The 26,281-nt window shown below is 47.3% G+C and overlaps 1 protein-coding gene across 8 annotated transcripts in view; it reads left to right on the forward strand.

Annotated features, from left to right (window-relative positions):
• The window catches only part of MGAT1 (alpha-1,3-mannosyl-glycoprotein 2-beta-N-acetylglucosaminyltransferase), a 32,675-nt gene that overhangs the window by 3,371 nt on the left and 3,023 nt on the right, over positions 1-26,281 (forward strand). The window contains exons 2-4 of one of the 8 annotated variants that reach the window (XM_069985810.1): positions 5,894-6,035; positions 24,031-24,076; positions 24,218-24,937. In XM_069985810.1, the coding sequence (XP_069841911.1) occupies positions 24,344-24,937 (594 nt within the window). In that variant the 5' untranslated portion in view covers positions 5,894-6,035; positions 24,031-24,076; positions 24,218-24,343. Of the gene's footprint in view, positions 1-5,893; positions 6,036-18,943; positions 19,098-23,365; positions 23,426-24,030; positions 24,938-26,281 lie in introns of those variants that run through there. The other 7 variants (XM_069985806.1, XM_069985809.1, XM_069985805.1 and 4 more) reach the window with 7 other exon arrangements.

Consider the following 26,281-nt stretch of genomic DNA (forward strand, 5'->3'; position numbering starts at 1 on the left):
TTAGGGGGGCTGTTCTTTGAGGGGGGGTGTACAGGGGGGCTATTCTATTAGGGGGGATGCACAGGGGGGCTATTCTATAAGGGAGGATGCACAGGGGGGCTATTCTGTAAGGGAGGATGCACAGGGGGGCTATTCTATAAGGGAGGATGCACAGGGGGCTATTCTATTAGGGGGGGGGATGTACAGGGGGGCTATTCTATGAGGGGGGATGCTTAGGGGGGCTGTTCTATGAGGGGGGGATGTACAGGGGGGTTATTCTATTAGGGGGGATGCAGAGGGGGCTATTCTATGAGGGGGGATGCTTAGGGGGGCTGTTCTATGAGGGGGGGATGTACAGGGGGGCTATTCTATTAGGGAGAATGCAGAGGGGGCTATTCTATGAGGGGGGATGCTTAGGGGGCTGTTCTATGAGGGGGGATGTACAGGGGGGCTATTCTATTAGGGGGGATCAACGGGGGGGGCTATTCTATTAGGGGGGATGCACAGGGGGGCGATTCTATAAGGGAGGATGCACAGGGGGGCTATTCTATAAGGGAGGATGCACAGGGGGGCTATTCTATGAGGGGGGGATGTACAGGGGGGCTATTCTATGAGGGGGGATGCTTAGGGGGGCTATTCTATTAGGGTGGATGCACAGGGGGGCTATTCTATGAGGGGGGATGCTTAGGGGGCTGTTCTATGAGGGGGGATGTACAGGGGGGCTATTCTATTAGGGGGGATCAATGGGGGGGGCTATTCTATTAGGGGGGATGCACAGGGGGGCTATTCTATAAGGGAGGATGCAGAGGGGGCTATTCTATAAGGGAGGATGCACAGGGGGCTATTCTATGAGGGAGGGATGTACAGGGGGGCTATTCTATGAGGGGGATGCACAGGGGGGCTATTCTATTAGGGGGGATCAACGGGGGGGGCTATTCTATTAGGGGGGATGCACAGGGGGGCTATTCTATAAGGGAGGATGCAGAGGGGGCTATTCTATAAGGGAGGATGCACAGGGGGCTATTCTATGAGGGAGGGATGTACAGGGGGGCTATTCTATGAGGGGGATGCACAGGGTGGCTATTCTATAAGGGAGGATGCACAGGGGGGCTATTCTATGAGGAGGGGGATGTACAGGGGGGCTATTATATGAGGGGGGGATGTACAGGGGGCTATTCTGTTAGGGGGGATGCACAGGGGGGCTATTCTATATGGGGGGATGCACAGAGGGCAATTCTATGAGGGGGGATGCACAGGGGGGCTATTCTATAAGGGAGAATGAACAGGGGGGCTATTCTATAAGGGACAATGAACAGGGGGGCTATTCTATAAGGGGGATGCACAAAGGGGCTATTCTATATGGAGGGATGTACAGTAGGGGGGCTATTCTATATGGAGAGATGTGCAGCGGTGGTGGTGGTGGGGGCTATTCTATATGGAGAGATGTGCATGGGGGGGGGGGGGGCTATTCTATATGGGGGGATGTATAAATGAGGATGTTGCTGGAGGAAGAAGCCTAAAATGTCTGTCTGGCAGATCCCGTGGAGAGGAGTCCTGGCCAGAGAAGCCTTCATGATGGCCGGAGCCAGATGGAGAAGGAAAGGAAAAGTGGACGTCTCTTCATGCAGAGAAGACGCCGACTGTGAGTGACAGGATGTAATTGCACTATAATCACTTATAAGGTCTTATAACTTATCAGGGGTGTCAAACTCCGTCCCTCCAGGTGTTGCAAAACTACAATTCCCGTCATGCTTTATCTGTCCAGTCATGATGGGATTTGTAGTGTTGTAACAGCTGGAGGGACGGAGTTTGACAAGTGTGCTCTATTGTCAGTGTTCTTATACCTGAGATAGATAGATAGATAGATAGATAGATAGATAGATAGATAGATAGATAGATAGAAGGAAATAGCTATCTAGCAGTTCATTATGTATCTTCGATTACACATGAGATCACGACCAGCCGACACATTTTAATAATGAGAACCTTCTATGTGGATGATCCTGGTATTTGTACAGTGGATGTTAGTTAGTAATGGCGGCGGTGGTGAAGGGGTTATGATATTTGTTTCTTTTATACTGGTATTATTGGTCTGGGTGTACTGGATCTCAGTTATGGTTTGGTGGTATTAGTTAGTATAGGGTGGTAATGGTTGTGGTCACAGTGATAATATGTTTCTTATATACTGGTGTTTTTGATTTGGTCAGTAACGGTATATAACGGTATCAGTTCTGTTCTGGGGTCTCATCCACATACTGAGCCCCCACAGAACTATGTATTCTGATCTCCCACAAAGCCTCCAGTACACAATACACCAGGAATCCTCCAAGTACAACAGCTGCAAACACTACAACTTCCAGCATTTACTGACAGTCTGCAGCCCTCAGGATATGCTGGGAGTTGTAGTACCTCTTCTGATAACAGGGTCACAATGGTACCTTAAAGGGGTTGTCCGGCGATAAAAAATTATTCACAGAATAACACACATTACAAAGTTATACAACTTTGTAATGTGTGTTATGTCTGTGAATGGCCCCCTTCCCCGTGTCCCACCACCCCCACCCGTGTACCCGGAAGTGTGGTGCGCTATACATACCTGTCACGTGCCGACCACGGTCTCCGATCCTAAGCAGTGACGTCTTCTTCGGGAGGCCGGCGGTGCCGAGTGCCGGCCGCCCTCTGCAGCGTCATCCGAAGCTCAGCCGCGATTGGCTGAGCATAACTGTGCTCAGCCAATCGCGGCTGAGCTTCGGATGACGCTGCAGAGGGCGGCCGGCACTCGGGAAGATCCGCCGGTCTCCCGAAGAAGACGTCACTGCTGAGGATCGGAGACCGTGGACGACACGAGATGCGGTGAGTATAATGCACCACACTTCCGGGTCTAGCGTGGGTGGGGGGAAACACGGGGAAGGGGGCCATTCAAAGACATGACATACATTACAAAGTTGTATAACTTTGTAATGTGTGTTATTCTGTGAATAATTTTTTATCGCCGGACAACCCCTTTAAGGCTGGGTTCACACTACGTATATTTCAGTCAGTATTGTGGTCCTCATATTGCAACCAAAACCAGGAGTGGATTAAAAACACAGGCTCTGTTCACACAATGTTGAAATTGAGTGGATGGCCGCCATTTAATGGCAAATATTTGCTGTTATTTTAAAACAACGGCTGCTGTATTGAAATAATGGCCGTTATTTACTGTTATATGACGGCCATCCACTCAATTTCAACATTGTGTGAACAGAGCCTTTCTGTGTTTTTAATCCACTCCTGGTTTTGGTTGCAATATGAGGACCACAATACTGACTGAAATATACGTAGTGTGAACCCAGCCTTAGGATGCATTCACATCCCTTATGTAATAGGACCAGTGTCCTATTACTGATATATCCCCCGACCACCCTTATCTAATAGGGCCAGTGTCCTATTACTGATATATCCCCCGACCACCCTTATCTAATAGGGCCAGTGTCCTACTACTGATATATCCCCCCGACCACCCTTATGTAATAGAGCCAGTGTCCTACTACTGATATATCCCCCCGACCACCCTTATCTAATAGGGCCAGTGTCCTACTACTGATATATCCCCCCGACCACCCTTATCTAATAGGGCCAGTGTCCTATTAGAATGTTGCTCATAATATATATTCATGAGCAAAACGTGTAAAATTCATATCAAAATTCAATTCTTTTTTTTTAAAGATTTTTTTTTAAAGCTGGAGTCGGAGTTGGTACATTTTTTTCCGACTCAGTAAGCCGCAGCTTCAATTCTCACTCCTGCTCCTTCATAAATGGCTTAATGGACGCCAGGGGAGTTATCACACTTTGGTACAAGAGATCTGGCTCAGCAGCTTCTTCCTAATTTCCTACATCATCCTGGGGAACTTCTGAGGGCATAAGGAAAGATATACAGTCATATGAAATAGTTGGGCACCCCTATTAATCGTAATCATTTTTAGTTATCAAAATTTGTTTTTTTGCAACAGCTATTTCAGTTTGATATATCTATTAACTAATGGACACAGTAATATTTCAGGATTGAAATGAGGTTTATTGTACTAACAGAAAATGTGTAATATGCATTCAAACTAAATTTTGACAGGTGCAAAAGTCTGGGCACCTCAACAAAAAAGTTATTTAGTAGATCCTGCTTTTGCAAAAATCACAGCCTCTAGTCGCTTCCTGTAGGTTTGAATGAGTTCCATGGATCCTGGATGAAGGTATTTTTGAGAATTCCTCTTAACAAAACAATTCCAGTTCAGTTCAGTTTGATGGTCGCCGAGCGTGGACAGCCCACTTCAAATGATCCCACAGATGTTCAATGATCTTCAGGTCTGAGGACTGGGATGACCATTCTAGAACATTGTAATTGTTCCTCTGCATGACTGCCTGAGTAGATTTGGAGCGGTGTTTTGGATCATTGTCTTGCTGAAATATCCATCCCCGGCGTAACCATAACTTCGTCACTGATTCTTGAACATTATTCTCAAGAATCTGCTGATACTGAGTGGAATCCATGCGACCCTCAACTTTAACAAGATTCCCGGTGCCGGCATTGGCCACACAGCCCCAAAGCATGATGGAACCTCCACCAAATTTTACAGTGGGTAGCAAGTGTTTTTCTTAGAATGTTGTGTTTTTTTGACCCATTGCATAAGGCCTTTTTGTATGACCAAAAAACTCAATCTTTGTTTCATCAGTCCACAGGACCTTCTTCCAAAATGAAACTGGCTTGTCCAAATGTGCTTTTGCATCCCTCAGGCGACTCTGTGTGTGGCGTGCTTGCATCCCTCAGGTGACTCTGTTTGTGGCGTGCTTGCATCCCTCAGGTGACTCTGTTTGTGGCGTGCTTGCAGAAACTGCTTTTTTCGCTTCACTCTCCCATACAGCTTCTCCTTGTGCAAAGTGCGCTGTATTGTTGACCGATGCACAGTGACACCATCTGCAGCAAGATGATGCTGCAGGTCTTTGGAGGTGGTCTGTGGATTGTCCTTGGCTGTTCTCACCATTCTTCTTCTCTGCCTTTTTTGATATTTTTCTTGGCCTGCCACTTCTGGGCTTAAAGGACAAGTGCCATGAACAACTTTGTCCCAGTAATTGAAGCACATTACAAAGTTATATAACTCTGTAATATGCTTCAATCACATATCTGCCTCCCTTCCCTGTCTTTTCCACCCTCCACCCCCCACCAGGAAGTGTCCCAACTCACACAGACCTAATGACTGTCGTCACCGTCACCAAGCTCTTCTCTCAGCTCCTTCTCCTGTTAACACTAGCCTCCCCCCTCCCCTGTCTTGTCAGGTGGCTCAGCTTGCTCAGCTCCCATTGGCTGAACAACTGCAAGCCATCACTTGTCGCATGTCACTTGCTTATCTTCCCTCCGACTGACTCCGGCACATAGGCAGCCCCCCACCTCATACCGTCTCTCCTGCTGCCGTGGACTCAGTGAGTGAATGAGTCATGTCACTAGAGAAGATAAGCAAGTGACAATCAGAGCTGAGCAAGCTGAGTCACCTGACAAGGCAGGGGGAAGCTGGTGAAACAGGAGCTAGAGCAGCCCTCCTGCTGATGACTCATCCTCACAAGAAGGAGCTGCCTGGTGACTGTGAGGACAGTCATTAGGTCTGTGTGAGTCAGGACACTTCCTGGTGGGGGGTGGAGGGGGGAAAAGACAGGAAAGGGGGGCAGATAGGTGATTGAAGCACATTACAGAGTTATATAACTTTGTAATGTGCTCTAATTACTGGGAAAAAGGTTTTCATGGCACTTGTCCTTTAACAAGAACTGTCCCTGTGGTCTTCCATTCCCTTACTATGTTCCTCACAGTGGAAACGGACAGGTTAAATCTCTGAGACAACTTTTTGTATCCTGCCTCTGAACAACTATGTTGAACAATCTTTGTTTTCAGATCCTTTGAGAGTTGTTTTGAGGAGCCCATGATGTGACTCTTCAGAGAAGATTCAAATAGGAGAACAACGTGCAAGTGGCCACCTTATATACCTGTTCTCATGATTGGATACACCTGGCTATGAAGTTCAAAGCTCAATGAGGTGACCAAACCAATGTAGTGCTTTAGTAATGCTGCGTTTACACAGACAGATTTATCTGATAGATTTTGGAAGCCAAAACCAGGAACAGACTATAAACAGGGAACAGATCATAAAGGAATGACTGAGATTTCTCCTCTTTCCAAATCCATTCATGGCTTTGGCTTCCGAAATCTGTCAGATAAATCTTTCTGTGTAAACGCCCCATAAGTCAGTAAAAAGTAGTTAGGGCTATAGCACACACACACAGCCTGCTGCAGCCACAGTACACACACACAGACTGCTGCAGCCACAGCACACACGTACACACACACAGCCTGCTGCAGCCACAGTGCACACACACCGCCTGCTGCAGCTATAGCACGCACACACAGCCTGCTGCAGCCATAGCACGCACACACAGCCTGCTGCAGCCATAGCACGCACACACAGCCTGCTGCAGCCATAGCGCACACACAGCCTGCTGCAGCCATAGCGCACACACAGCCTGCTGCAGCCATAGCTCACACACACAGCCTGCTGCAGCCATAGCACGCACACGCATACACACACAATCTTCTCCCAGAGAGAAAACCCCACACTGAGGACAGAGGTTACTGCTACACTACTTATGTCTTCTCCCCTTCCTCCTCCTCTATATTACACAGGATATCTTCCTATTACACTTTTGCTCATATACAATCATCCAGCATCCAGGAAGAGACCAACACAGATCTCAGAATCACAGGAGGAGACAGGAGGGAATGGATTTTAGAGATTTTTTTTAAATGCAGGTGACAAGAACGTGAAAGAGATTGAATGTGAGGAGTGAAAGGCAAACAGTCAGATAGTCAAACATAACCCCAAGGCAGCGAGCTTGCTGTATACGGGTTATGCTTGCAAAAGAGATGGAGATGTCAGGTGGGGTCAATTATCAGAGAAATACAACAAGCTCAATTTTAGCAAGATATTCAAATATGCATAGTGGCCTCTTTACCACTCTTGTGCAGGGAAGATGTCCCGTCGGCTCCGGCTTCTGTATCCTTATGATTGCGGCTCAGGGCATCCCCTGGAGTAGGGGAACGGTGCGGGGTAGAGGGGTGATCACTACTTGTCTCTCTCTGTGGACAATAAACTGCGGGGTCAGCTCCGAGGTCAGCCCCCCCCCCCCCCCTGGAGATACTGTATAGTGTATGGGGAACAGCGGCACATGTCGGTGTATATGCGGCAATGTGCGGCAGGGTAAAGCAGGTTGTACACTGTCAGTCAGTGTATGACCTGCTTTACCCTGCCGCGCTATCTACAGCAATGTCACTTCTATTAGTATTGCAAGTCCCAGCGCACCAGACGGCCATACATGTCAGTTCAGTGTATGGCCATCGGGTGCGCTGGGACTTGCAGTTCTAATAGTAGTGGCGTGCCAAGGCAGGAAGGGAGTGCCGGGAGCCTCAGGAACTCCCGGTATTGTGACGTATGAGCCCTACGCGTCGACCCCAGATGGCTGTAACATGGTCCTGGCCAAAACCTGGAAGTAAGCCTCTTTTGGTAGCCAGCAGGACCAGGAAAAGTCAAGTAAGGGGCTGGAATTCGCTATCAATATATATTATGGATTTATATAACTTTTCATGTGGGGAGAGAATGGGGGAAAAAGTTTTTCGCAGCACTACCCCTTTAAGGAATAGAAAGGACACAATGTTAGAGATGGCAGGGCTGATCTCATTGGAGAAGGTATATAGCAGGGTGATGTCAAAGGAGGAGGTATATAGCTGGGTATCATCAGCATAGAGACGGTACTGAAAACCTAACTTGCTGATGATCTGCCCAATGGGTAAAGTGAGAAAAGGAGAGGTTCCTGAGGAATCCCAACATTAAAGGACTTATCCAGCGAAAATCTTTTTCTTTTCAATCAATTGGTTTCAGAAAGTTATTTAGATTTGTAATTTACTTCTATTTAAAAATATCAAGTCTTCCTATACTTATCAGCTGCTGTATGTCATGCAGGGAATTTTTTCTTTTCAGTCTGACACAGTGCTCTCTGCCGCCACCTCTGTGTAAGACAGGAACTGTGCAGAGCAGGAGGGGTTTTCTATGGGAACTTGCTCCTGCTCCAGACGGTTCCTGACATGGACAGAGGTGGCAGAAGAGAGAACAGTATCAGACTGAAAAGAAAACAATATTTCCTGCAGGACATACAGCAGCTGAAGTATAGGAAGACTTGAGATTTTTAAATAAAAGGAAAGCCCAGGTGATCGCTAGATGGTCCAGGCAGCCCATAGAAGATAGCGGCGGTCTGCTGCTGCCGCTCCTATTACACGGGGCGACAGCAGCATATTGCTATCCTCATCGTTGGTCTTTGAACATGTTGAAAGACAAATGACGAAAGACGAATACAGCCGATAATCACTTTGTGTAATAGGGCCTTTAGGCTGGAATAGAGCAGACATTCCGAGAGTTTAGAGCTAAAAGGGAGATTTTGCTGCTTTTTTTCCGTGTTTCTCACCTATGGAATAAATTTTTCATCATTGAATTCTCACCTTAAGCCTGGAGTGCCGCAGTTTTGTTTGACTTTATGGACTTCTAGACCCTTGGACCAAGGTCTGGCAGCTGGCACCCAGCACTCACTTATCCTCTGAGTGCCGCACATTTTTGTTGTTGTCTAAAAGGGAGATTAGAGAGAGGTTAATAGTTGGCTGTACAGGACTGGTCTGGGAATTGGGTGAGGACTGAATGTTTGAAAGTTGAGGAAAAGAACCTAGAAGAAAGGGAGAGGTTGAAGATTTGAGTTCAGTAAGTAGTGACAGCAGGAGCAAGAGAGCGGACAAGGTGTGAGGGAATAGGGTCACTAGGGCAGGTGGTGGGGCGAGAGGAGTCTGGAGATCTCTCTGTCACTGGTTGGAAGGCTGAGAAGGAAATTTGAGAGGAATTGGGATCAACACTACTTGGGGAGTGGGAGATGGTCTGATGGATGGTATCTATTTTGTCCTTGAGGTAAGAGGCTAGATCTTCAGCACATAGGGAAGTGAAGGGTGTCTGCACTTTAGGTTTGAGGAGAGAGTTGAGGGTATGAAAAAGGCGTTTTGGGCAGCACGGTGGCTCAGTGGTTAGCACTGTAACCTTGCAGCACTGGGGTCTTGGGTTCAAATCTGACCAAGGGCAACATCTGCAAAGAGTTTGTATGTTCTCTCTGTGTTTGCGTGGGTTTCCTCCAGGTTATTATTATTATGGGATAGAAAAGAGATGAGAGAGCTGAAGTAGGATAGCTTAGCAGAGTGAAGAGCAGAGCAGTAACTTCTTAACACAAATTTATAACGGAGAAGGTCTGCTGCAGTTTTAGATTTCCTCCACAGACATTCGGCACTCCTAGACCATGGAAAAGAAAAGTTCTAGCCAGGGTTGTGTCTGTTTGGGGTGGGGGGTGCTACCTTGTGCAGGTTTAGTGTTTTTGAGGGTGTCCTGATAATACAAGTCTAAAAAGCTTCAGGAGATTGGACCTGGATACAGTAAGAATAGCTGTTATATAACATGATAACTAAAAAAAATAATAATGAATATAAATTTCAGACATGCTTTATATCACATCCCCTGCTGATTTACATTTTGAAAGTTTTAATGATAGTGACACATTTAGTTCTCTGGGTCCCTGGGTGACTTCACTGTTTCATCATGCTTCCAGCACCACTCAAACCCCCTACCCCTGTCCATTACCTTAGGATAGACCCTCAGTGTCAGTGGGCTCCACATCCTCTCAGCTCCTCCTGTTACTGCTGTCTGTCTGTGAATAGAAACAGTATGATCATTAGGGTATGTTTGCACAGTTTCTTTGCTGTAATGCTGAACTGCAATAAAATGATGCAGCAACACAATGAAACTGCACATGTGGACACAGCCTTTTCAGAGCTTTTTATAACAGCCCATTAGGATATGAAAGCTGAACTGTGGTTGGTTGCAGGGGCAGATCCATATGGTTTGGTTTGAGGTGCATAGACATATCGGTGTACGCACCCCTGACCCCGCTGCCACCTCTCTCCGGTAACGAAAGATTATCATTTTGTGTAATTTGTAACGATTTCAGGTTAACGATAAACAATGTCGTATGCGATCGTTAAAAATCGCTCCGTGTAATAGGACCCTTTCTCCCTGGGGTGGCCACATGGATTGCCCTTATAGTTCATGTTGCACTTCTCTTGCTACCAATCTACCATTTTGTTCTCTGTAAATATGTATAGGAGTCTGGAGGAGGTGCACTCTGACTTAATTCCACTAACAGTGTGAGTATGCTCGGAGGCTGTATGGCATAAGGGTGTCTGCAGGCCCCAGCAGCCTGTAGGGCGCCCCTTAGCGAATTGTCAGGTCAGTGCAGACTTCTTTCCATGGGTGACATGGCCGCTACTGATCTCTAGGTTAGTCCTAACTGGGAGGGTTTACAGTCGTCAGATGGAACTGATTCAGACTTGTACTCTTCTAGATGTCACATGCTGCTACTTTGAATTCATCAGGAAACATTCCATGCGGCATCGCCATACCAGACTAATTCCAGCCAGCATCTCTCTGGGCTCACTCTACTAAATGGGATGTTTTTTATTTATTCATTTGCGGATAGTTTGGAATAATTGAAGAAAGACTTAATGGGTCATTCACATATGTCCCTAGAGAGGAACACCAGATGCATCAGGCTGGATGTAGGGACCTATAGATGCAATGGGTATCAGACCTGTGGGCACCTGTCAACTCGATGGATGAAAATGCTGCATGCATGGCTGGACAGATGTCAACCATTTTATTTTTTGGTGGGCCATGCCAGGAATAGTGACCCATTGGGTGTTAAAAAGTACGTGTCCATGTTCCTAAAGTCTCAACACCTTTTCCTGGAGCCCAATCCAGTAAGAAATACAGAGTGACAACCACCAATGATCTCATTACAGGAAGTGACACAGTATTGAAACTTTAGGAACCAATTCCTCCAGCCCACTGGTCTTTGGGGCTTTTCTCTCTCTGCTTGTTGGGGGGGGGGGGGGTGGCGATGTCTTAACTTTCAGAGGTATTGAATTCTTCATTGTTATCCGCAGTTTTTTCTTTAAAGGGGAACTTTTGGATAAGAAAAACTTGTTTTCTATTAAAAGTACATTAAAAGTTAAATATATGTGTCTATACAATGTATTACCGTATCTGTACGGTTCTGCCACACAGGTAGCTGATAGAAATTCAGGAAGTGGAAAAAAATGACCCCTGTGCAAATCCACATTGTCTCCTGCTCCCACTGCTTTCCCCCCTTAGGAGACCAATCTTCCATGTAAACCCACCCATTGTGTGTGTTTGCTGAGATCAGGCTGATGATGCAGACAGAGGGTGGGCGTGATGTCCCAGGAGGCGGGGCTGGATCCCCCAATCCCCTGAGTGATTCACCATCTCTGACCGGCCAGAAGCAAGTGTTGATTCTCTAATTGTGCAGAAGTGTGCAGTGAAATTAGGGCTGTGTTCACACATGTTGGAGTGTCATTGCAGTACAGCAGCGTTTTCACAAAAATGATACAGCAACACAAGTAAATGTGTTACTTGTGGGGCTCAACGTCAAAGAAAACAGATGCTTGATCATAATATGTGCGTGGAAATGAAAAGAACATTCAAAAAAGTTCTTTACTTTATTCCAACATCAGCGTTACAGGTAGAGAATACAGCGTGCTGTGTGGTGTTACAGGTAGAGAATACAGTGTACTGTGTGGTGTTACAGGTAGAGAATACAGCGTGCTGTGTGGTGTTACAGGTAGAGAATACAGCGTGCTGTGTGGTGTTACAGGTAGAGAATACAGTGTGCTGTGTGGTGTTACAGGTAGAGAATACAGCGTGCTGTGTGGTGTTACAGGTAGAGAATACAGCGTGCTGTGTGGTGTTACAGGTAGAGAATACAGCATGCTGTGTGGTGTTACAGGTAGAGAATACAGCGTGCTGTGTGGTGTTACAGGTAGAGAATACAGTGCTGTGTGGTGTTACAGGTAGAGAATACAGCGTGCTGTGTGGTGTTACAGGTAGAGAATACAGCGTGCTGTGTGGTGTTACAGGTAGAGAATACAGCGTGCTGTGTGGTGTTACAGGTAGAGAATACAGCGTGCTGTGTGGTGTTACAGGTAGAGAATACAGTGCTGTGTGGTGTTACAGGTAGAGAATACAGCGTGCTGTGTGGTGTTACAGGTAGAGAATACAGTGCTGTGTGGTGTTACAGGTAGAGAATACAGTGCTGTGTGGTGTTACAGGTAAAGAATACAGTGCTGTGTGGTGTTACAGGTAGAGAATACAGTACTGTGTGGTGTTACAGGTAGAGAATACAGCGAGCTGTGTGGTGTTACAGGTAGAGAATACAGCGTGCTGTGTGGTGTTACAGGTAGAGAATACAGTGTACTGTGTGGTGTTACAGGTAGAGAATACAGTGCTGTGTGGTGTTACAGGTAGAGAATACAGCGTGCTGTGTGGTGTTACAGGTAGAGAATACAGCGTGCTGTGTGGTGTTACAGGTAGAGAATACAGCGTGCTGTGTGGTGTTACAGGTAGAGAATACAGCGTGCTGTGTGGTGTTACAGGTAGAGAATACAGCGTGCTGTGTGGTGTTACAGGTAGAGAATACAGCGTGCTGTGTGGTGTTACAGGTAGAGAATACAGCGTGCTGTGTGGTGTTACAGGTAGAGAATACAGCGTGCTGTGTGGTGTTACAGGTAGAGAATACAGTGCTGTGTGGTGTTACAGGTAGAGAATACAGTGCTGTGTGGTGTTACAGGTAGAGAATACAGTACTGTGTGGTGTTACAGGTAGAGAATACAGCGAGCTGTGTGGTGTTACAGGTAGAGAATACAGCGCGCTGTGTGGTGTTACAGGTAGAGAATACAGTGTGCTGTGTGGTGTTACAGGTAGAGAATACAGCGTGCTGTGTGGTGTTACAGGTAGAGAATACAGTGCTGTGTGGTGTTACAGGTAGAGAATACAGCGTGCTGTGTGGTGTTACAGGTAGAGAATACAGCGTGCTGTGTGGTGTTACAGGTAGAGAATACAGCGTGCTGTGTGGGTGGGACCACAATGAAATCATAAATTACTACAAATAATTCAGTAACACAATGAAACTGCAATGTGTGAACAAAGCCTAGATGTCCTGCAACAGCTTTGAACGGAGAATAGGAGTGGGGGACTGTGATGAACAGCTGAGGAAAAGCATTGCATTCTGGAACCTGTAGTACTGTGTACAACTGATTAAACCAGTGCAGAAACACAAAACAGAACAAACCCGCCAAAACAAATGGATTTTTGGTAGTTTCAAAAATGGGATAGGTAAGTGATGCTTTATGCTTCTGCAGAAGTTTTTTTTTTTTTTTTAACCTCTACCTGGAGTTCCCCTTTAACTTTATTCTGCTGCTTTGCTTTGTCCGTATAAATCTCTAGTATTATTGTTCATAAACAGGGGGGCTCATGATGAACAGTGCTTTAGGTGGACACTCCAGATAAGCTTTATAAAGCCGTACTATTGCATCCCTTCTTCGAGAACCCTCTGAGCCATGTTTTATCCAAATTCCATGCAAAACCAATGCAATGGATTCCACAGACCATCAGGGGAGAGATTATTAATAAGCAGACGGACAACCCATTTGTGCACTGTAGCAGTGCCTTCCCCGGAGGTCACGACTACCAGTGCCTTCCCCGGAGGTCACGACTACCAGTGCCTTCCCCGGAGGTCACGACTACCATTGTATCTTCAGCCCCACTCCCGGCAGCTAGGATTAGCTGATAATTTGATGGTGAGGTTAGGCTGATTTTCCACATTTGCGGGTCACACATACAAACTAAAGGTCCTTTTAGACCTACAATTTATGGGCTGCAGGAGCCATAAATGAGCACCAATATATACATATCCCAGACCTCAATATATATACAGTGCTACCTCGGTTTAAGAGTAACTTTGATTGAGAGTGATTTGCAAGAACAGCTCGCAGTTCTACAAAATTGTCGCTTAGTTTAGGAGCTCCCTGTACTGGGTGAGAGGGGGATTAGGAAAGGGGGAAGGGCTGCATAGCGGGGTCTACAGCACTGTACTCTTACCCTGGAAGTCTCCCTCACCTTCCAAATCATGGCAGATCCACTCCAGGCTGGAGCTTGCATCAGGGTACAGGACTGTGGAGGTAATCTCTTAATAGCTATAACCCCTCTCCTCTTTCTCCGGACAAAGAGTGCTGCTATACTGTGCCCACATATGTCCTGCTCATTCCTTCATGCTCCCTGCAGTCTCTGTCAGCCCTTGTGTTTCCCATCCTCTCCATTCCTGATATAATGTGCCTGCACTTATGTTCAGCTACACACACTGCTGCTATAATGTGCCTGCACTTATACTCAGCTATACACTTCTGCTATACTGTGCCTGCACTTACACTCAGCTATACACACTGCTGCTATAATGTGCCTACTCTGCTGTGTAGAAAGTTTCTGTCACTGTCCTGCACAGCTCTGTGATTCTCACTTCGTCACTCGCCTGTCTGATTGTTGTCACTTGTAAACTTCACGATTATCGTCCACAGAAACTGTTTTAGCAACTCTCCTGGCCGATAATTCACCAATGATGTGGTTTGATCCATATTCTGAATGTATGACCTTGCAGGCTCATGCAGGACACTTATAGGCACCTAGAGTATCAAAAGCAAATTGCTCACAGTATGAGAATAGGGAGCAACTAACTGAGTTCAGCCATATTGCTATAATCCTAGCCTTGTTTGGTGTGAAAGGTATGATGGAAGTACTAGGGTGGTGCTACACAGTATACCTGTGGGGTGTATTCCTAAGATATCGAGGCAAGTGTGACAGGACGGAGGACCTCATAAAACAGGGGTCATTAAAGGTCAGTCCCATATTGGTGCAGGGGATTAGACCTCCTCTAAAGATATGACATGACATGAGATATGACTCATGGAAATGGTCATTCTATGGGTCACCTGAGATGGACCTAGCTTGTATTCTGCTTCCCAGGCAAACTGGACTTCATTTTTACATAGAAGATTATTGGCAGAAAAAGACCACTTGGTCCATCTAGTCTGCCCTTTTAGTATATCCATTCTTATTATCTTAGAATAGATTTATGTTTATCCCAGGCATGTTTAAATTCTTGTACATTTACCGACCACATCTGCTTGAAGTATGTTCCAAGTATCTACTACTCTTTCAGTAAAATAATATTTTCTCTCCTCATCTTCACGACGGCACCACAGGAGTAAACTTGTACCCTAGGGACAGGAAAACACACACGAGAGGTTAAAAGCCCCTCCCCTTCCCACTCTCACCAGTGTTTTTCCTGTCCCTGCAGGGCAGGTACGAGAGGTGGGGATCCATCTTGAAGATGAGGAGATCCCCTCAAAAAAGAAGAAAATCACGGTACCCCGCCAGCGGATCGATCAAGGTTTGCCTCCTTCCTTCCTGAGGGCAGCTGGTTGGATCTTCGGATCCCCTGTCTGTGACGGGGCACAGACTGGTCCCTCTCTGGAGGCTCTCGCTCCTATGTGCCCGCACCTCCTCCTTCGAGGGGGGGGGGGTCACCCAGAGAGGACTACTTTGGTGCGGTCCAGGCTGGGATTCGGTTCTCCCTCCGGTGCGGCTTACTTCCGGCGAGATCTCGCGGGCAGCCGCCGGAAGCTAGGCCTCGTACGCAGCCTCGCGTGAGGCGTGCGTCTGACGTCACGCCGGTAGTGGCGTCACTTCCGGTCCGCTCATGGAGATCGGTAGCTTCACAAATTAATCATTTCTGCTGGTCTGAGATCTGAGAAGCATCATGGAAAAATCCTCTCCCACCACATCAGACAAGCCCTCTCAGCCACCCCAGGCGGTAAGTGTGCCTACCTCGGTCAGCTACACTTATAGGGGGGACAGCCTTGGCGGGACGGATATGTGTTTCCATATTCATCCCCCCTTTTTTCTCCTGTTATCCCTATATACCTATGTACACTATTGATTAACAGAATGTGTAATCTGGATATTATGCTCTGTTCTTAGGAGAAAGAGAAAACTAAAAAAGCTACCCCTGTGAGGAGATGCATAAATTGTAATGCGAGGCTCTCTTCCTCATGGTGGAAGAATTTGTTCTGGTTGTGTCAATGATCTCATCAAAAAAGACAGATCTTCGGAAGATGATGAGAGATGAAATAGAGGCATCTCGGGTGTCTGCAGCAGCTTCTCCACCTGCTCCGGTTGAGCCTCATATACAGCCTCAGGCTGGGTTCACACTACGTATATTTTAGTCAGTATTGTGGTCCTCATATTGCAACCAAAACCAGGAGTGGATTAAAAACACAGGAAGGATCTGTTCACACAATGTTGAAATTGAGTGGATTGCCGCCATATAACAGTAAATTAACGGCCATTATTTCAATATAACAGCCGTTGTGCCACCCGGTGTGTTGGTGGTGTGGTGCGGCGGGAGGCACACATCTGCATATATTTTGGTCCTGCCCGGTACTGACCTCCTTTTGGGAGATGGTGCAGAGGACTATCCAACAAGTGACCAAAACTACATGGGACCTCACTCCGGCATTGTTCCTCCTTCAGCATTGTGTGCTCCCTATTGCTGCTTATAAGAAATCTCTTCTCCAATTCTTCATTATGGCAGAACAGGCTTGTATTCTGCTGTTTTGGAAGAAGACAGCGCCTCCTCTGATCTCCCTGTGGGTCTCGAAGTAGAATGTATTATGCTGATGGAGGCTTCCTTGTCTTCCTCTTTGCATAATACAAATGACAAGTTTGCAAAAATCTGGTTTGACTGGATGGCATTTTGAGATATTCCGAAGTACCGTTCCCTGTTAAGGGATGTGGACGCTGGTTAGTCGTCCCTCTGAAAGTCCACATGGGTGGTTGGACTCGTTGACTGCTTAGTTCAGGCTCGGAACCGACCCGCAGAAGCTGTTTACAGCTGACTTTGCTTACACACTGTATTTACCCTGCCCCTCCCCCGTGACTTGCCCCCCACTTCTTTTCTTTTTTCCCCCCTCCCCTGTGCTCCATCCCTTTTTCTCCCCCCTTTCTTCTTTTCTCATTTGCTTTCCTTGCTCTTCATTTGAAGGTGTCTCCCCACTCTTGGACACCTTTCTCTATTCTATGTTACACCACTCTGGTGTAGCTGTCTATCTTAATACAAAAAAAACCTTTAGATGGCGGGTGGTGGGTTGATGTGCCCCTGATCTCCTCCGCATGTAAATGTGGTGTATTGCTCCGAGTTATGGTGCGTTTACACGAAACAATAATTGGCCCGATCGTATGATTAACGATGTCGGAGTAACAATTTTTTTTTTCCATAACGATCAGCGTTTAGACGGTACGATATATCGTACGGAAAAATCATTTTGCGATTTTTCCAGGCCTCACACTGTCTTTACTGTTCTTTTGACTATATGGCTGCAGTCACAAGTCCTGTGTTTGCTACGGGAAGCACCAATGGGGAATCCCTTTATGGTATGTGGTATTAATATCTTGCTGGGGGGGGAGTGTTGGAATGATGGGACCGCTGTATTAACAGCTGTGTGGCCGTGCAGGGAAACACTCCAGTACAAGGATTCCCTGTCTGTACCATCCGTATGAATGTAGCCTTACTTGTGCTTCCTTCTATGGGAGGGACCTTTAGCTGTTTATCATGAACACATTGCTAGAACCGCACATAAGTGGGACATTACGAATGGGTGACTGGAGTAGGGATCTACCCTGTTTAACAATGAAGAGTTGTGCTTTTTGCCAGTCTCTTTAGCAGTACACACCAACCATTTTGGATCTCTAAGCATGGGTGATGGGATGAAGCTGTGCCTGTACATGATCATCCTCAGCATCCTCCTCCTCCTCCTCATCCTTTTATTACTGCATTTACAGAACTCGTTCTGGGTTGTGGCCAGACTAGCAATTCCAGATCAAGATTTTGGCCTGTTTGTGCGTCTACGAGCTGCCAGGTTGTTGAGGATTGTTGGGATAGGAGGCGTACGGCACACATTGTACTTTCTGTTTCCAGGAAAAGGCAAGGGGAGCGGGGTGGATAAACTGTTCATAGTCCATAGGAGGTAACTCCACCTCTCAGGGCCAAGGAGGCAATGCAATGAACCTGTGCTTGGCACTGTATGCTTTTGTTCTGGGTCTGAATGTAACCCATCTGCAAGAAGTTTTTACGTAACCCTGTCCCCACCCTTCTGGCCCAAGAAGGCAGCCACCCCCCCTCCCCCCGGCCCAAGGAGGCAATGCACCCTGACCCAAGAAGGCAGCCCCCCACCCCACCCTCTGGCCCAGGGGGACAATGCATCCCACCTATACCTATATATTATACAGTATATTCACTCTGTGTCTCTATTCAGCTACAATATAACTATATATACACACACCCACCAGAGCACGTTTTGTAAAGCAGAGTGGTGGTCTGTAACCTAGGCAACCAACTGTCAACAATGGCGGGAAATAGAACAGCAGATCAGGAGGAGGAGGAAAGGCTGCAAAATAATTGTATTAGCAAAAATCTAACTTGACAAGTCCTACAAGTTCTGCTATGTTAGTTGAGGTGGATAGAGTAGTGCTGAGTAGTGAGAGGACAGGTGTAAAGTTTACAGCTATTTTTCCTTTATAGGATGAGGACTGGTGAGTAGACCAGAGTCTGTGTGTTCTATTATTATCTATCTGTGATTTCATCTGGTTGATTGGGGGGATCTTCTCCTCCCCTGCCTATGTAGTGTTACTCCCACCAAAAATATAATGGAGTGCAGTTTCAGCTCTGCTACATTCATGGTGTGAACTTTGGCAGAGTCTCATGTGACAAGGTTTGTGTACTTTTGTTTTGCATGTGACTAGCGCTCCGTCGTGTCTGTCTTGGAGTGGATAGTAAGAGAACCCGCCTTCCTGGGGCTGTCTCTTTCATGTGTGACTGTGCCTGTAATCTAATGCTTTTTCAGCTGACTTCCTGAAGAGAGCAGGAAGAAGGCAGGCAGTAAGCAAGAGAGACAGGCAGCAGTAAGGAGAGTGTGTCACCAATAGGAAAGGACAAGGCAGAGAGTCCTCACCAGGAGAAAAGTTTGGAAAGAAGTTTCCCAGCAAAGCGGACCAGAGGTATACAGGGTGTACACGTCGGGATATGCTGTACTATCCTTCATTCCCTCGCTCTTTCTCTCTTACACTTTACAGGTCGGGATATGATATACTCTCCTTCATCCACCCCCCCCCCCCCCCTCTCTTAAACGCTTCAGGTCGAGATGTACTGTACTCTCTTTAATTACCTCTCTCTCTCTCTCTCTCTCTCTCTCTCTCTCTCTCTCTCTCTCTCTCTCTCTCTCTCTTACACTCTTCAGGTTGGATATGCTGTACTCTCCTTCATTCTCTCTCTCTTACACTCTCTTAGAGATACTGCCTCTCCTATTAATCCCCAAGCTTTTTAGTTTCCTCTTCTAGCTGCCCCTTTGCCGTTTCCTTGTGCCAGTGCCCATCATGTCTTATTTTATTAAGCATCTTAGCGGAGTCAGTATAAGAGATCAGGTGACCGGAGTGTCAGGTAAGGGTTGACGTTGCCCACCAACAAAGAAGTGTGATAGAAAATGGGAATATTCTTGCAGTCATTCCCCTGTCTCTGCTGATATCACTTCCTCATATGTCTGTGTGGCAAATGGGTGATCGCTGCCCCTCCCTTCGCTGACATTTCCTCTTCTCTAATCTGGTTAATTTGCTATTTAAAACACTTAATCCCTTATTACAAGGGGCTGGTGATAATCTGAGGAGGAGGGTGACTGGGGTCAGGGTACGGCCGAGTAGGAGGCTGGATCCTCCCAGGAAGCATCAGGTGGTGAGGTACAGGGGGTGTGGTGTAGGCTGTACAGGTACAAAGTTGTGATGGTACACGTGCAGGGGGTGAGGTGTAGGTTGTGTGGTACAGCGGGTGAGGTGTGGGTGGTGTGGTACAGGTGCAGGGGGTGAGGTTTAGGTGGGGTGGTACAGGTACAGGGGGTGAGGTTTTAGGTGGGGTGGTACAGGTACAGGGGGTGAGGTTTTAGGTGGGGTGGTACAGGTACAGGGGGTGAGGTTTTAGGTGGGGTGGTACAGGTACAGGGGGTGAGGTTTAGGTGGGGTGGTACAGGTACAGCGGGTGAGGTGTGGGTGGTGTGGTACAGGTGCAGGGGGTGAGGTTTTAGGTGGGGTGGTACAGGGGGTGAGGTTTTAGGTGGGGTGGTACAGGTACAGGGGGTGAGGTTTAGGTGGGGTGGTACAGGTACAGCGGGTGAGGTGTGGGTGGTGTGGTACAGGTGCAGGGGGTGAGGTTTAGGTGGGGTGGTACAGGTACAGCGGGTGAGGTGTGGGTGGTGTGGTACAGGTGCAGGGGGTGAGGTTTAGGTGGGGTGGTACAGGGGGTGAGGTTTTAGGTGGGGTGGTACAGGTACAGGGGGTGAGGTTTAGGTGGGGTGGTACAGGTACAGCGGGTGAGGTGTGGGTGGTGTGGTACAGGTGCAGGGGGTGAGGTTTAGGTGGGGTGGTACAGGTACAGGGGGTGGGGTGGTACAGGTACAGGGGGTGAGGTTTAGGTGGGGTGGTACAGGTACAGGGGGTGAGGTTTAGGTGGGGTGGTACAGGTACAGCGGGTGAGGTGTGGGTGGTGTGGTACAGGTGCAGGGGGTGAGGTTTAGGTGGGGTGGTACAGGTACAGGGGGTGGGGTGGTACAGGTACAGGGGGTGAGGTTTAGGTGGGGTGGTACAGGTACAGGGGGTGAGGTTTAGGTGGGGTGGTACAGGTACAGGGGGTGAGGTTTAGGTGGGGTGGTACAGGTACAGGGGGAGATATATAGGTGTGTTGCCTCTACCTATCGATGGATCTTGTCAGTCTAGTAGTTTATTTACATATTATAGTTTATAGTGAGTATTTTTCAGCTTCCCGGGGCACTAATGCAGTTCTGCAGAAGTAGGAAGCTGTGATATAGATCTTCTCAGGATGATGTTCTACGTTGGTCTGTGTGGAACCATCATGGAGAGTTTGACTCCCCCATAAATAGTATTGAGCACCCCTTTTCTTGTACAGCACATATGGGCAAAGCTGGGGAACCATGTTCTGGCTTTCAGAAAGAAGTTTTAGCATGTTAAAGGGGTACTTTAACACACCCAAGGGAGATAAACCGCTGTCAGAGGTGTCTTGTAGCACCTTATTTCCCGCTTCCCTTTGAGAACACCTTCTTGCTTATAGAGGATGTACCACCAGGTATGTCCTCTTTAACCTGACACAGGGATAGAACGGCGCCGTGACTGGGAAGCTGGTGCCGCGGCCCGGTTCACGGCCCTCTTTGATTCTAACGGAGCCGCGTCATAAAGGAGAGGGAATTCCCTCCCACTGGGGGCGGGCCGGCCTACCTCCAGTGCTTGGGCATCGCCCGGTAACCGTGGAAAGAACGGCGCCGTACGGGGGAACCGGGCCGGGGTTCGAAAAACGGACCGCTGCACCGGTTTCCCCGTCACGGCGCCGTTCTATCCTTGTGTCAGGTTAAAGAGGACGTATCTGGTGGTACATCGTCTTTAAGCTTAATGGGGGAAGTTTATGAAAGGGTGTAAAATATACACTGGTATAAACTGCCCACAGCATCCAATCACAGCTCAGGTTTCAGCTCTGGTAAAATGAAAGCTGAGCTGTGATTGGCTGCTGTTGGCATTTTACACACTTTCATAAATCTGGGCCAATGTGTCTAGAGAAAACAGGAGGAATAGCTGAAGGTGCATAATAATTTGTCTTGTTAGAAAATTCAGCATAAACGCTTCCAATCTCCATGGCCTGTATTCTCCTCCATGTGTCATAGGCTTCTGTCTCCTCCCTGAAGGCTTCTTGGTGCCCTCTCACTTACTAATCCTGCTGGGTTACTGTGGCTGCTAGATAATGGGACACAAAAGCCTACATAGCAATGTGCTGACTGACCACTCGGTGGGGGCCATTGCCTTTCACCCTAGTGGGCACAACTGTTTGCTCAATTGTGTTGGATTGTACCACCTGGCTAGTGATGTCACCCCTAGCTTGGTGCCCAGACACTTCCATTAACTGTTGGCCAAACACTCCACTGCCTAAAGGAGTATTCCCATCATCTAAACTTTTGATAAGTGATAGAAAATGCAAAGGAAAGCTATTTTAAAAGCTTTGTATAGTCGTACCTCGGATTACGAGCATAATTCGTCCTGGGACCGCACCTGTAATCCAAATCACTCTTAACCCAAAGCAGATTTTCCCATAAGAAATCATTGAAATGCTGAAAATTGGTCCCACACCCCAAATATACTGATTTCTTTTATTCTGAATAACATGTAAAGTAAATGAAACAAACAATGAGAAACAGCTGAATCTGTGATATTATAAGTTACTGTACAGTAAAGTAATCAGCATGTGGAGTATAATGTATAGTAAGGGCATAGACCTGAAGAAACAGCAGCAGTTTATAGATACAGGATGGAACTGCAGATCCCCATAATGCAGTAGCGTAGTACAACAGGCTAGAATAGAGAAGCAGGGCTGCTGACAGGGTGTGGTCACATGACAGCAATGGGGAAGGGATGTGTGTCCAGCATGGACCAATCAGAAAGTGAGAATCACAGAGCTGTGCAGGAGAACAGTGACTGAAACTTTTCTATACAGCAGTGTTAATGGCTGAGTGTAAGTACAGTCACATTATAGCAGGAATTGAGCTGATGGGAAACATAAGGGCTGACAGACTGCAGGGAGCATGAAGGAATGAGTAGGGCATATGTAGGCACATAAATGCAGCACACTCTGTCCAAGGAGAGCGGAGAGGGGTTACAACTATGAAAAGATTACCTCCACAGTCCTGTCCCCTGATGCAAAGTAAGTGAGACTTACTGGGTCAGAGTTCAGTGCTGTACACCCCACTATGCCGACCATGCCCCTCCCACCCAGTACAGGGAGCTCTTACACCAAAGCAATGCTCTTAAATAGAGATGAGCGAACCTCTAGCATGCTCGAGTCAATCTGAACCCGAACGTTCGGCATTTGATTAGCTGGGGCTGCTGAACTTGGATAAAGCCCTAAGGCTATGTGGAAATCCTGGATAAAGTCATTGGCTGTATCCATGTTTTCCAGACAACCTTAGAGCTTTATCCAAGTTCAGCCGCCCCAGCTAATCAAATACCGAACGTTCGGATCGACTCGAACCCGAACCCGGTTCGCTAATCTCTACTCTTAAACCAAGTTACAATTTTGAAAAACTGTAAGCTGTTCTTGCAAAACGCTCTTAATCCAAGTTACTCTTAAACCAAGGTACTACTGTATTAGCAAAATTGCTTTCTATTGTAGTTTGGCCCATTTCTCTTCCTGTTGCCTAGGTTCCCGACCACCGCTCTCCACTCTGGGGGCAGTGGCTGGGCTGTAATGTCACTTGGATGGCTAGGATCATCAGGACTGGTTGGTATGTAGTTTCACCTTCCTATGTCTTTCTCTGAGATCATGCAGGTCTCCTGGGTTTGTTCTCTGGTTACACTGGGGTCAGCTATTCCTACTCCTCCATATACATGTACACTGCGCTCGGGTATTCCTCCACCATACACATGTACACTGGGCTCAGCTATTCCTCCTTCATACACATGTACACTGGGCTCAGCTATTCCTCCTTCATACACATGTACACTGGGCTCAGCTATTCCTCCTTCATACACATGTACACTGGGCTCAGTTATTCCTCCTCCTCCACCATACACATGTACACTGGGCTCAGCTATTCCTCTTTCATACACATGTACACTGGGCTCAGTTATTCCTCCTCCACCATACACATGTACACTGGGCTCAGTTATTCCTCCTCCTCCACCATACACATGTACACTGGGCTCAGCTATTCCTCCTGACTCGTGCAATATGTGTGCATCTTCTGTAGAGTAATTTTGGTCCGTATTCTGTGTTCTTACCTATTTTAATTATTCCATCATGTTCCATACATACAAAACTACAATGAGCTGGATATTTTCATTGTAACCACTAGAACTGTTGTCCTGATGTCTCGGTGTTTCTCTGCAGGTCGCGGACTGCGAGGTCATTTTGTCTATAGAAGATCCATTCACTGGTATGAAGCTCGGATGCCGTCCCCTGTGTTCTGCCTATGAAAGGCTGTTGATAATTAGTGTAGGGTCCATGCTGTATTGTCACTGATATTCACCTATAGACTCTCCTCATTTCCTTGCTTTCTCTTCTGCTTAACTTGTAGACCCATGGTACCATGAGCTAAGGGTGTTACAAACAGCAACTCTTCGACCCTCTGTAATCTGAACGTTGAAAGTCTATTGTCCCAAGAGCTTGCGCATCTAAGTACATATTGGGACCCCCCAGGGGAATGCCGCGCAAGGTTAGCGTGGCGGCCTGGGGGGCGGCCCTGTTTATCTCATGGAATGCTATTCTTCTTCTCTACCTCATGAGCCGCCCAAAGGCTCCGGACACTTCAGATCTTACGGCACATGTGATTCGATTGGCTGAGGAAGCAGAAGCTGAGTTAGAGAAGCAGAAGGGGCTTCTCCAACAAATCCACCACTATAGTGGACTGCTGAACCATCGGCCTGCCCCACCAAATGCAGCACACGGACCTGAGCTGCCTCAGCGACTCTTTAATTCCTCTCTTCCATCCCCCACACCTGTGGCTTCTGAGTCACTGTCCGCAATCATTCCTATTCTTGTTGTAGCATGTGACCGGCCCTCAGTCAGAAAATGTCTGGACTCCCTGCTCAAGTACCGTCCATCGGCAGAGCAGTTTCCCATCATTGTGAGCCAAGACTGTGGCCATGCAGAAACTGCCAGAGTTATTGATTCGTATGGGGAAGCGATCACTCACATCAATCAGCCTGACCTGTCAGAGGTCCCGGCCCCTCCAGAACATAGAAAATTCCAGGGCTATTATAAAATCTCCAGGCACTACAGATGGGCTCTTAACCAGGTAAGTCTACTTATTCATTTAATTAAATAGAGCCTCAACTTTTGAAATAAGAATTGCCAACAATGATCTGCTATTACACCTCATATGACTATGACCAACAGGAGCAATAGGTGAAGGCCAAATGAGTTTTTGACCGACTGCTATTGAAGGTGCATAATCATTCTTCTTGTTAGAAAGTTGAGAGTTGGCTAAAGCTCCTGATCTCCAGGCCTTATTTTCCCCATGTGTCATAATGTGGAAGCTTCTCTGCAGCTTCTGTCTCCTATTTACTCCTTACGGCCATTGTACACAGGGTAAGTATCAGCCAAATGGCCCAATTATTGCCTCCTGTTGTTTCTGAGAGGACTCTACTATTCTTCCTCCTCCCCCATACACATGTACACTGGGCTCAGCTTTTCCTCCGTCTCCATACACATGTACACTGGCCTCAGCTATTTCTCCTCCTCCATACACATGTACACTGGACTCAGCTTTTCCTCCGTCTCCATACACATGTACACTGGACTCAGCTATTTCTCCTCCCCCATACACATGTACACAGGCTCGGCTTTTCCTCCTCCTCCATACACATGTACACGGGCTCGGCTTTTCCTCCTCCTCCATACACATGTACACAGCTCGGCTTTTCCTCCTCCTCCATACACATGTACACGGGCTCGGCTTTTCCTCCGTCTCCATACACATGTACACTGGCCTCAGCTATTTCTCCTCCCCCATACACATGTACACAGGCTCGGCTTTTCCTCCTCCTCCATACACATGTACACGGGCTCGGCTTTTCCTCCTCCTCCATACACATGTACACAGGCTCGGCTTTTCCTCCTCCTCCATACACATGTACACGGGCTCGGCTTTTCCTCCGTCTCCATACACATGTACACTGGCCTCAGCTATTTCTCCTCCCCCATACACATGTACACAGGCTCGGCTTTTCCTCTGTCTCCATACACATGTACACAGGCTCGGCTTTTCCTCTGTCTCCATACACATGTACGCGGGCTCGGCTTCTCCTCCGTCTCCATACACATGTACACTGGACCCAGCTTTTCCTCCTCCATACACATGTACACTGGGCCCAGCTATTTCTCCTCCTCCATACACATGTACACTGGCTCGGCTTTTCCTCCTCCTCCATACACATGTACACGGGCTCGGCTTTTCCTCCGTCTCCATACACATGTACACTGGCCTCAGCTATTTCTCCTCCCCCATACACATGTACACAGGCTCGGCTTTTCCTCCTCCTCCATACACATGTACACGGGCTCGGCTTTTCCTCTGTCTCCATACACATGTACACTGGCCTCAGCTATTTCTCCTCCCCCATACACATGTACACTGGCC

This window comes from Dendropsophus ebraccatus, chromosome 10 (genome assembly GCF_027789765.1).
Source record: "Dendropsophus ebraccatus isolate aDenEbr1 chromosome 10, aDenEbr1.pat, whole genome shotgun sequence".
Lineage (NCBI taxonomy): Eukaryota > Metazoa > Chordata > Amphibia > Anura > Hylidae > Dendropsophus > Dendropsophus ebraccatus.